A 13,119-nucleotide genomic window follows, 5' to 3' on the forward strand; every position below is an offset into this window, starting at 1 on the left:
ATTATTATTGAATATTTGGCTGGCATTTATTTATTCCAACCCATCTCCACCCTCTGAACACTCATACAAATATTGATCATATTTGCATTAATTGTCGTTATACTGCAGTTCAATACATAAATGTGCCTAATGTGGTCATTAGTTATGGATCCTAGCCACTGCATTATAGCAGGATTCACCTGTGTGTGATACAAAATATCTTCAGTGTAAAATTGTATTAGATCTTACAGCATATGCTCGCTTATAAGTCGAGTCAGACTACAAATGATGTAGATCCAGATCTGCAACAGCCTAATACACCTGCAAACCAGGGTCTATCTTGTTTGTTCTCCTGATTACTCATAACAAACTGCACAGACCCACATCTGCTGGCACATTATGCGACAGCAGATCTGGGTCTGTGCAATTTGCACTTGGACTCCACTTATAAGTGAGATTAGACGGTACCATATTTACTAGATGATAAGTTCCCCCCATTACAATAATGTTGTCAATTGTTGATTAAACATAGCTTTGATATTATGCCCAAATACAGTTTCTTGACAAATTTGCTAGACTGGTCACTGGTCTTATCCACAGACAAATGCTGTATGTAATATATTTTGCTTTATAATACAATAATGATATCAAAAATATGTTTGTTTTAAAATGGATAGCATTTAAATCTGCAGTACCTTCAGTGTTTTAGAGTTACTGAGACTGATGGAAAAAGTTATTTATGTATATGTACTCTGTATTTGCTTATCATGTTCTTTATGTTGACTGCAACCGAAATGTTGACACCTAATATCCTTGACAACAAGCCAGCTACCTCATAAAACATTTATGTCAGACTCTTTAGCAATGGAAATTCATACAGCTAAATCATTTTCATCACATCATAACAACAAATAGTTTTGAAGGTTGGCATCTGTATTTCAGCATCCATTGCATTGCTTAAATATATTTTGAAGACGGAGGACTCGAGTTGTTAGTACACCACTTATGTGAGTAGAACCTTATATAATTCATTAATATTAATTATATAATATGAGTATATATTAAAATTTATTCCTTAATTTCAAATGCTTGACATTTGTACAATTTTCATAATTATAAAATATTCTGCATATTCAACATGGATACTAATATTAAATTTGTTAAAGTCTATTTTCTGCTGTGATGTCTGCAATGTATCAGTTTATAGTGATGTCTAGCACTGGGGCATCATGCTGCAGACATGTAGCATGATGTCCCACCCAGTCACATTATCCTAACACTAACCTTTTAATACTTAATGCCATGCGATGCAGCTGTCAGTATCGTTTTTATAAGTCTTTGGTATGGCTCGGCCAGGGATCATGCCCACTACCTCCTGCATCCAAGGCAGATGCTCTAACCACTAGGCCACCGAAGCAGTTATATTTTATACTGTAAGGTCATCAGTACACAATTTGGGCCAATTATCCCATATTGCATAATGCTGAAATCCCTAAGAAAATCTTTTTATTTCTTGTCAGAGTCTTCATGTTGATTTAAGATTTACATGTATTAAATAGAAAGCACCATCCAAGTCCAAACAAAAACTAAAATGTTTATTGAGTTAAGCCTCTTGGTTTCATTTAAGAAAGACATATATCAAAGCAAAATGGTGTTTTTCATTTGGATATGGAATGGTCACTTGCACTAAACTTCCCGTCATTTTTTATTTATATGCAGCTAATTTGTAGAAACTGCTGCATAACCTATGCTGTATTTTTTAAAATTTATGTTATGTCCAGGTTAGTTTATAACATAATTACAATAGTCTCGGTGCATCTGAACTTGTATATATAATCAAAGCACTGGATTTCACCTGAAACATAGAGAAAGGAAGGAAATATATGAAGAACCTCAGTTAGTAATGCCTATACATATGATAGAACCAGGAAATCAATCCAATAGATTTACAAAATTTTGATTTGTATATAATGCTTCAGAAATACACTTTGGTAGACTTTTGTACCTACATAGATTTGACATGTTTTTAGGGGATTAAAAACACAAGAAGTGCATTTTTGCCATAATGATATTAATTTTATACTGTAAAAAAGGACCAATTTAAAAACTTTATTCAAATTTGGTTGGAAATTGTTGCAGTAATAATGACTGAGTAGTGGTCAGTCTGTTGTCAGTTAAATGAAAAGGATGAGTTGTATATTTGATAGTTTATTGCAGAGATATTTTTTTAAACTCACAATAAGTGAAAATGACCTAGCGGAGCTAGCAGTTTTATGAGAGGTGCACATTTGAAGTAAGGCCAAGCTGTATACTCTATAACTCATATTATACCCATCAATCATACACCAAAATAAAGGGAATTAAAGGTTATTTGAAAAGTACCTAAGATAGGCAAGGTCTTTTTATAGCTAGTATAACCAGTGAGGAAACTGGGGGAAATATTTTTTGTTTAAAATTCTAACCCTAAGTAAAATATGAAACTGTAGAGTGCCACCTATAGTTTTTTGTTTGTTTGTTGATGTGTTTTAAAAAAATATATATGCTGAGTTTTTAGGGGTAAATGTGTTTTCATCTTTTTCCATCTTAAGTTGGATTAAGTAAAGGATCTTTTTGAAAAATAATTTGGTCACACAGTACTGTTATGGATCAACAGTGGACTGTTCCTAATATTTAAATTGTTTTATGCTATCAAAATGATTCTCCGTAACCATGAATATATATACATTTTCAAAGTTGTCAGAAGAAACCAAATCAGTAAAATGATAGGCATGGCAAAACTGATACAAATATCATTATCCTCTTTTGAGATACCCCTATGGTACTCTCATTACTGTTGCAGTGCAAGAACACATTAATTGTCCCTAATTACAAATCTATATTCAACTACTCGTGCAATGGTTGTTGTTGTTGTTGTTGTGGGGTTTAACGCCATTTGTCAGCACACGATAGGCTATGCATGGCGGCCAGTATTAATGGTGGAGGAAGAACCCGGGAAAACCCCGGGAAGAACCACCGACCCACGAGAAGCTACTGGCATGCTTTCTCACATATCCACATTTGCCGAATCCTGGACTCGAACCCACGCAGACAGGTGAGATGGCAGTGATCCGTAATGGAGAGCGCTTTAGACCACTTGGCCACTCGGGGCCACCCTCGTGCAATGGTGATGTTATTATACATTGTCATCAAGATGTATTGCTGTTAGATTCCATGCAGTGACAGTGTTAACAAAAATATATATATATATATGAGCAATATTGTATAGGTTTTGGATACCCCTTCCCCAGTCCACAATCCATTTCCAGAGTATGGCAAATTTACTCTAATCATCTGTTTATATAACACAAGTATTTTGAATGATGGGGTTAATTTTTAACCAAAGAGTTTCAAGCCATCTAATTGCTAGATAACATGGTTATTAATGTAAACATTTATTCCACCAGCATCTTCATCTATAGTTTCTGCCCATGATGTCACAGCCACTTGCTTCTCAAAACATCTATTTTTCCACAGTTTGTAAAGAAACTAAGTCCAAAAAATAATATTGAGGATGACATTAATTAAAGTCTCATTGCACATCAGCACCAACCACTAAATTAGCCTGTAAAGTTTAACTTAATTACCTTGTATCTTTTTAATTATAGGACTTGATATTTACATGTTTACTTACATGTTTACATTTATTTGGATATGTTTGTTTTAAAGTTCTTAAGTTGTATGCACAATTCATTTTACATTTTGAGAATTTTTCTTTTAATTGAATCCATATAGCTTTCTATGCTCTTTATCTGCAGAGGTCACGTGCCATGAAAGACTGATACATACATACATACATACATACATACATACATACATACATACATACATACATATGAGACTTTATTTATCAGAATCCCCCTATTTGAAACGTTTCCATAAAATTTCCCCAAAATTGAGGTATGTGAAAAATATAAGGCCTTATTGTGTTTCTTCACTAAACACGTACCATATATACTCACATATAGTTTTAGTCCAAAGGAAAACTACACAGACTCAGTTTGTTAGGAGTAATAAGTAGAGCAAATAGTATAGACCCTAATCTGCTGGCACATTATGCAATGGCAGATTGGGATCTTTGTCATTTGCAGTTTGATTTGACTTATTAGTGAGTATATGGTACATTGATCTAAGAATCTCAATACAATATGTACAGCAACATGAGAGAAAAACAGACAAGCTCCTATTACAACTTGACTTCTCAAAATACCTGTTTTCAAAAGACTTTATTAGATAATTACCTACATACATGAGTCAGAGGAGAAATGCCAATAAGAACCACTTTTTACTACCTATTCCAACCCCCATTCCTGACTCACAGTAATATTCATTCTTTATTAACCCAGGGGTCATAAGTTAAACTCAGTCTCATGTATATTGGTGTGCATTCTGCCTTAGACTTCATATATGAAGCTTAATCAGAAATCATTTGCAATTGTCATTGTAATTGAAACTTTTGCTAATTTGATCTTTGACCCCCATACCAGGAATCCTAAAGGCAGGTGCCAAAGATTATAATAATAATAATAATAATAATGATAATAATAATAATAATAAAAATGAGGACTTTTTATAGCACCTAATCTTTAGAAGCTCTAAATGCTTTACAACATTAGACAACACCTATAACATAAAAAACATATATAATGATATGATTACAAAAAACAAACACCATGAAATAGAAAACATAAAAAAACATATTTCATGGATGGTTACTTAAAGACAACACAACTTCAACATTTTTTAGAAGTTCCACGTGTGGTTCAGGAGATGGGGTAATAGACATACAAATTGATGGATGGACAGAAAAACAAGTGGTATCACAATATTGGTGACATTTAAAAGACAAAAGCATGGTTATAATAATTGTACTATATATACTTACTTAGAAGTCAAGTCAGATTGCAAGCAAACATCCTTATCTGCCAATTAGCATAATGCATCTGCAGGTCAGGGTCTATGTTTTTTTGTTCTATTGTTTTACTGATTACTCTTTACAGACTAATAATGCTACAGCAGATCTGGGTCTGTGCAGTTTGCAGTTGGACTCGTCTTATGAGTGTACTTGTGTGTGTGTGTGATTTGGATTTTTAACGTAGCTTTAACAATTTTTCAATCATATCTCTATGATTTCTGCAGTGTGGCAGTTTATAGTGATGTCTAGCACTGGGGCATCATGTCACAGACATGTATCATGACGTTCCACCCAGTCACATTATCCTGACACCAGGCCAACCAGTCCTAACACTAACCTCTTAATACTGAGCACCAGATGAGGCAGCTGTTACATGTAGTACCATTTTTACAAATCTTTGGTATGACTCAGTGTTCAAACCCGTCACCTCCTGCATCGAAGATGAAGCTGTAACCATTTAGGGCACCTGAGCAGCCCATCTTATAACTGAGTAAATACAGTAATCATCATGAATGTGTTAGAAATAGGACTTGTTGTAGATAAAAGAAAGTAAGTTATCTTGATTTAAGCAGTGCATAGCATCTTAACTACATTGAGTATACACAGTAATGTCAATGAATTCTGCTTAAATCTGTTTGTTTTGTGATCATTCAAGCTTTTCCTAAGCTATACTTTCAGTTCAGTGGCTGGTTAAAGTACAGGAGATTATGTATAATGTTTCAAATAATCTTCACAATGTTATCTGACCTCAATTTAAATGACTATCATGTTTATATAACTGTCATAAAATGGGAACTTTTCCTTTTTCTATAATGGTACACTAAACAAACAGTATCGTGCTATGACTCGTGTTCATTTTGATTTGAACTGCATGAGATATTTTGATTTCCTATCATACTTGACATTCAGGAAGTATACAAAATGTATGAAATATTCACACCATCTAATTATACTGGACAGGAAGTTTGCAAAATGCATGAGGTATGCAGTCTATGTGATTATATTGGACAGGAACTTTATGAAATGTATAATATCACAGTATCTAATTATACTGGACAGAAAGTATACAAAATGCATGAGATATGCAAACTATCTGATCATATTGGACAGGAAGTATAATGTGTAACATCTGTGTTCTGGATGTTCTGTGTAATAAAAGTAATATTTAATTTTATTAACTGCCTTTAGATAATATTTAGGAAATTTCTCTTAATAAGTTTTTTGTCATGCTGTCTGATGATAATTGTCCGACCTCACCTACCCCCTTTTGAAAAAGTATACAAGGCTTGGCCCTTGGCTTTTTATGAGAATACTAGAGTATAGCAGTCCCTTTCTTATAAGGTAGCCTTATATAATTGGTGGTCTCTCACTAGGAGGACAGAATGGCAAAACACACAGTCAAACCTGATCTAATGATATATAACCACCTGTTTACTCAGACCACCAACAGTTCAGTCCCATCAATCTCCTATACAGCTCACCAATTTATATTATCCACCTGCTCATTGCAGCCAGAAACTGCTAGTTTCCAGTCCAATTAATCTTAGTGTATATTGTAGCCATTGATTACAAAGGCAGGGGTGCTTGCAGAATTAGTTTGGGGGTGGTGGGGCAAAAATGTTGTGGGTCAGCTAATAAGTTTAACGGTTGTAAGCCAAACATGTTTATAGGTGAAATCAAGGGGTGGGGGAATGTGTGGTGCCCATGTACAAAGGCCAAATGTCTCTTTGATTACCAATCTGAATTAATCACATGTAATTTAAAATACATAATGATGTCACCAGTTTTATTGATGGGAATGATTGCACCTAATTATGTTGGCTATATTTTAGGTAAGTCTTTGTAACTTATCATTATGTCACTTTTCTACTCTATTCTGTCTATCCATATTCACATTAGTTTATAAGCTCTCAATATACACCTGTTCTGTATGAGACTCTCTCTGCTTCATCATTTCTTTCCTATCCAGTTACAAGACTTACCTGTCTATAAAGACCACCTGTCTATAGAGACCACATCTGTATAATCTCCTCAGCAGTTGTTATGCACATATTTTTCTGTGATCTCTAATCTGGAAAGTGTGGCCTCTAATGATCAGGAATAACCTTTTAAAAGAGTGTCCGCTTTACTTAAATATTTTAGTCCTCTCTTCTGACATAGTGTCCTTTGTACATGAAATCTGTTTTTCATCATAGTCAGTAATCTCCTGCAACATTCAGTTGGATTGACAAAGTCCATATTACCTTATTTGGATAATCACTATACATGTATGTGTATATGATCAGCATATTGCTTTGTGTTTTATTACCTGCAAAAATACATGTAAAGGTGAATTGGTGATCACAAGGAGGCTCAGAACCATATCATTAAACCCCTGAGCAAGGACATAAATGTTTAATATGCCCAGTTTATTGTATGAATGTAGCAATCTTAATTATAACACCTACACTGAACATGAGAAAGCTACCTATGATAACTATTGACTAGCTAGTTCAGTATAGGCATCAATCAATACTGGATGATGATTGCCCCTGAATGATAATAACTCTTAGGAATGCATGGCTTGATGGTAAAGCCAGTCAGTTAATAATTTGGTTCTTGGCTGATAAAAAAAAATTCAATTTATTTTGCATAAATTAAATAAATGACATGGCTTTGTGCTTAGCATTATAAAATGGTCAACACAAGATTCAGATTAAAGCTGTTAGCTGACCCAGCAATGATAATGTTAAAAAAAAAGTCTCAAAATTTAAAGTTTTTTTCTCTCATTAATAAGAAAAACAAGGATACTAGTACTTATCTTGGAATGAAGATGCTTCACATTTTTGCAAATGACACTGACCCATATATATTGCCACTATCAGTCAAAACAGAAAAACCTATAAACAAATTCTTTTTTACAAAAATTGCTGAACAGAATTTGATAAAATTTAGCAGAAAGCATTCTTGCATGAAGGGTTCAGAAATTTATACTAATGCCACGCTTCTATGAAATAATGAATTGCCATTGCAAAGAATACGAAAACCTTTAAATGAGTGATGTTCAAAATCTCCTGGACTAAAGAGCTTTTAGTTTTGTACAAAGTGATTACTGGTCTGTCATCAGATATAGCCTCCATTTCAAAATTGTACAGTAATGCCTATCTGCAGTCAAATAAGGCCACTAAAAATAGAAAAAAATCTTGAAACTACTTTTTCTCAAAACCATTTAATAGAATTTGACAGAATTTGATGGAAAGCACTTTGATGTAAAAGGACATTAAAATAATGAAAGATGCTGCCAATCCACGAGTGTTTATTGATCCGTAAAAGTTCTAAGGGCTTCACATTATAGTTAACACATAAGGACACACACACATACATAATATATATATATATATATATATATATATATATATATATATATATATATATATATATATATATATATATATATATATATATATATATATATATATATATATATATATATATATATATATATATATATATATATATATATATATATATACACAAGAACACAAAGATACACAACATGAAAATACAAACAGAAGCATATTAACAATAATGAAGTGTTAGGAAACACTGTTTGACTTGTATCTATTCTTGCAGTCAAAACATGTGGGTTTCTAGAGCACTTTTGAATGAGATCACAATATCATTGTGTCTAAGAAAAATATGCAATTGATTCCAGGTAGCTTGGCCCTAGAACACAAAAGAAAAGTTATGTTGGTCTTGGTTATGATAGGGAAATGATAAATATATGAGTGTCAGAAGAAGTATATAACAGGGGTGTACATATGGGTGAGGTCAGACAGATATTCCAGTCAGTAAAAAGCGGTATGGAGGACAGAATCTGTGTTTGATTCTGTACAAAATTGACAGCCATTGGAGGGCAGAGAGCAGGGGGAAGGTAGGTGCTCAGTTCTTGATGATCCAATAGCAGCTGTGTTTTGAAGATTTTGTAGCAGATGTTGAGACAGACTGGGTAGGAAAGAATTTTCTCACCCATGCGACAGAGAAATCTAGCTGTTTTGCTAACTTTACTTTTCTAATCTCAAACCAGTCATCTCAGTGAAGGTGTCCACATGCTCAGATTGCACCCACCCTAGCATATTTTCATGACATGTTGGTGTAATGAGAGAGTACTGTTGAGAACATCTTCGTTAGCCAAGGTTTTGATAACCCTATCTTCACCTTGGTAAATTGAACAGCTATATTGGTGCTTTGTCCTAGCAACATCTATTGGATTTCATGTGTTGACTACCTTAGGATGTAATGGCAACTAGCCTAGTGTGATGTGTGAACTGTGATGTGATTTTGATTTTTTAACGTAGCTTTAACAATTTTTAAGTCATATTGCTACGATGATTGAACCCACGATCTCCCACATCCGAGGCAGACACTCTAACAACTAGGCCACCGGAACGGTGCCAACTAACCAATGGCATAGTGCATTGTACATCGGCCAGAAACAGTGGTGGCAATTGACCTAAATTGGATACTTTGTAAGTTTAACATCGAAAGTATGACTGTGTACAAGAGCGAAACCACTACAGGTGTATTTGACTGAAAGGTATTTGTGCAAACATGGACTGGTACTGGAAAATCGCTTATTGATCAGTCCATTAAGGTTGTGTGCTCCCCTTGTCTCAATCAGGCAGGAACAGTGTTAAATTTGAACAAGTTAATTTTGATTGGATGCAGTGGCTTGCTGCTGCATCCAATGAAATTCACAGACCTGAAGCTCAGAAATATCTGCTCGATATGCCAAGGTGTAGAAAGGGTTATCAGAATCTTGGGTTTCATGATGATTGTTTAAATTTAATGTTGGTGTTTCTGATGCTTATTGTTTGGGGTAAAGGTATAGAATCAGAAAGTCTTTGTGTGGTGCCCTATTGAAAATGTGACTGAATATGTATATTGATTTTAAATTTACATTTTCATTTTTGCTACAGGTGCAACCAGTAATTTTCCTTTTAATTGATTAAATCATTTTTGTTTTAATTTCAGTGGAAGTTATCATGATACATGTTGCAAAATGAGGCAGACAAATAGATGTGAAAAAAATGGAGTCGTCAGCAAAATGAGGCAGATGAACAGATGTGAAAAAAATGGATTAGTCAGCTTGATTAATGTACATCACCAGACACAGTATTATTTAGACTCCAAGGAACTAGTCACACCATGTCGGCTGTTCATAATTCTTATAGTTTCTGTCATGATGATTGTTTCACTTGCTTCTAGCGTAAAGAAACTGGAAATCGTTATGGAAATCCCAGGTCCATCACAACTGGACTTCAATTTTTCAAAGCAGCCATATCTATTTGACTATGAATGTGCTTTGACTGATAGGCAGGAAATGCTGGAACGCTACGGACGCACATATAACAGTGGATCAGTGGAAAAGCGTTCAGGACTTTCTGTCCAAGAATTTGGAGATCTTTATGATGCCAAGTGGTAGGCTTTTTTTTCAGCAGCAGCACCTGAAAGCATGTATCACAATGTAAATGATATTTTTCTTTAATACTATAGCAAGAAAGTTCTACATGGAACTGCACCAGAGTATCTTCAGGATTTATTCAGGCATTTTTCAACACAATACCAGTTGAGATCAATGTCATATGGAAACCTTCAATCACCAAAACCAAGAACAGAGCAATTTTAAAAGAGCTTCCAATACTCTGGTACAGTTCTGTGGAATGAGCTTCCACTACATGTAAAATCTGCTGAAAACATTACAGTATTTAAGAAGAGATATCATGATTATGTATGTGTTTCTAATAAATAATGGAACTAAGTAGTTTAATACTGAACACATTAAAATGAACAGTAATTAGTGGTATCTTTATATAATGCACATTATTGTACTGTTCTTAAGAGGGCTTCAAGGGAGAATAGTCCTTGACTAAATGAGTCACCCTCTGTAAATAAAGTATTATTATTATTATTACCTTGGTGCTCATCAAAGTTATCACTTTGGCAATGAATTTGAGGGAAGATACAAGCCTGCTTGTTTGTTTGTTTGTCCATTTGTTACGCTATCAATACTTTGACTCGTATTTTAAACCTGATCTCATGAAGATTGGTACCAAGATGGATCTCGGGAAGAATTGGGTCACTGAGATATAATTTTCTCACTAGAGTGACTTGTATTTTCAGCCATTAATTTTTTGTGACCTCCTTCTCTTGGACTTTATTTCACCTGCACTAAGGAAAATTGGTATGTTGATGTGCCTCAAGAACAGTAACTTAGACACATCAATTGGTCACTTTGACCTAATTGCAAGCTTAAATTGCATTGTATTTTCAGCTGTTCATTTGTGTAGACCCAGAATATCTTGGACACTCTTTGCGTACACTCCAGAAAATTGGTATGCAGATACATCTCAGTAACTCAGGTTAATTTGCAGGCTCAAGTGACTGTAAGTTTTAGTCATTTAGTAATTACACTGTCCATATCTTGGCCCATATTTCACCTAGCTTTCAAGATATATATATATATATATATATATATATATATATATATATATATATATATATATATATATATATATATATAGCTGCATCTCAAAAGAGATACTTGACCATATAAAAACTAAGTCCCACCCAAATTGTCATGCTGGAGTGACATTTGTAGTAATTCACTAGTTTCTTGCTCATTTAATATTTTGCTGGGTTCATACAATGTTCACAGGTTCTTGAATATGAGTGTTTGCCTTGAAAACAGCTTGACCTTAAAAAGACCTTACATTTGTTAAGGGAACACAAAAGCAATTAAACTGAAAAAATCTATCATGTTTTAAATTTAGAATTTGTTTAAATGTATATTTTTCTTTAACTAATGATCAACAGATAAACTTTAATAAAATTGGATGGATAAAAAAACAACACATGACAGATAGTTACCAGACTGTGTAGCGTTCCACTGTTGTAATGGAACAGTACATGTTTTAATATTACTTTTGGTCATACAGTAAAACCTGTCATAAAAGATCATCTTTTCCGCCAAATAATAATGGTCTCTCAAGACAGTTGGTCCCTTATAACAGGTCATATCACTGTATAATCAATAAATCTGTGTATGGAAAACCTGGTCTCTCAAAACAGATTGTCTCACATAAGTGGTCTTTCAAGACAGGTTTTACTGTATTTATGCAGTGATAGGCAACATAATATGTATATAAAGTTCAGCTTTCCATAACAAAACATAAAATGTAACTCTTGAAAACTTCTTAAAGTCATTGAAAAGTTATTGGAAAAAAATTCTCCAGGGCTCTACATACCATGTACTATTGAAAATGGCTTTGTGAAGTCTACATACCATGTACTATTGAAAATGGCTTCGTGAAGTCTACATACCATGTACTATTGAAAATGGCTTTGTGAAGTCTACATACCATGTACTATTGAAAATAGCTTTGTGAAGTCTACATACCATGTACTATTGAAAATGGCTTTGTGAAGTCTACATACCATGTACTGTTGAAAATGGCTTTGTGAAGTCTACATACCATGTACTGTTGAAAATGGCTTTGTGAAGTCTGCATACCATGTACTGTTGAAAATGGCTTTGTGAAGTCTACATACCATGTACTACTGAAAATGGCTTTGTGAAGTCTGCATACCATGTACTATTGAAAATGGCTTTGTGAAGTTTACATACCATGTACTATTGAAAATGGCTTTGTGCAGAGTTGCATGGCCATTTCACTGAGAGCTTAAAATGATTTTATATGAATAGTTGAGTTAATTTGATATTTTCAGCTGTTCTCACTTTCAATATCTTGGACTCTATTTCATTTATACTTTTGAAATAGCTATGTTGATTTATCTTGGAACAAGCATATCAGCTTTACCAGAACTAGGTTACTGTGACCCAGTTTTAATGTTGACTTTTGTATTTTCATCTTTCTTTTCATTGCACCTTCAATGTGTTGTAAACTATTTTATCTACCTGATGAAAATTAATATGTGGATGCATCATGGGAAAGTAAGTAGGCCGTACCATACTAGACACTTTTGGCCTTATTTTCATAGTCATGTAACTTTTGCATTTAGACCATGTTTATTGATGCACAACATTTAACTGCAAGCAGTAAAGAGCTGAAATTGTTGCAACATATTGTAAGATCTAAAACTGTTACCACATATTATATGATCGAAAATGCTGCATTATAAAAAATTAA

General features: G+C 33.9%; 1 protein-coding gene across 6 annotated transcripts in view; it reads left to right on the plus strand.

The window, feature by feature from the left end:
• LOC149781912 (uncharacterized) overlaps positions 1–13,119 on the plus strand; it is a 69,124-nt gene that overhangs the window by 8,716 nt on the left and 47,289 nt on the right. For 2 of the 6 annotated variants that reach the window (XM_089936116.1, XM_089936115.1), the window contains exons 2-3: positions 922–986; positions 9,944–10,390. In XM_089936116.1, the coding sequence (XP_089792242.1) occupies positions 9,972–10,390 (419 nt within the window). In that variant the 5' untranslated portion in view covers positions 922–986; positions 9,944–9,971. Of the gene's footprint in view, positions 1–575; positions 987–4,626; positions 5,421–8,458; positions 10,391–13,119 lie in introns of those variants that run through there. The other 4 variants (XM_089936117.1, XM_089936118.1, XM_089936119.1 and 1 more) reach the window with 4 other exon arrangements.

The sequence above is a fragment of the Sinohyriopsis cumingii genome, chromosome 15, assembly GCF_028554795.1.
Source record: "Sinohyriopsis cumingii isolate HCF-2022 chromosome 15, ASM2855479v2, whole genome shotgun sequence".
In the NCBI taxonomy this organism is placed as follows: domain Eukaryota; kingdom Metazoa; phylum Mollusca; class Bivalvia; order Unionida; family Unionidae; genus Sinohyriopsis; species Sinohyriopsis cumingii.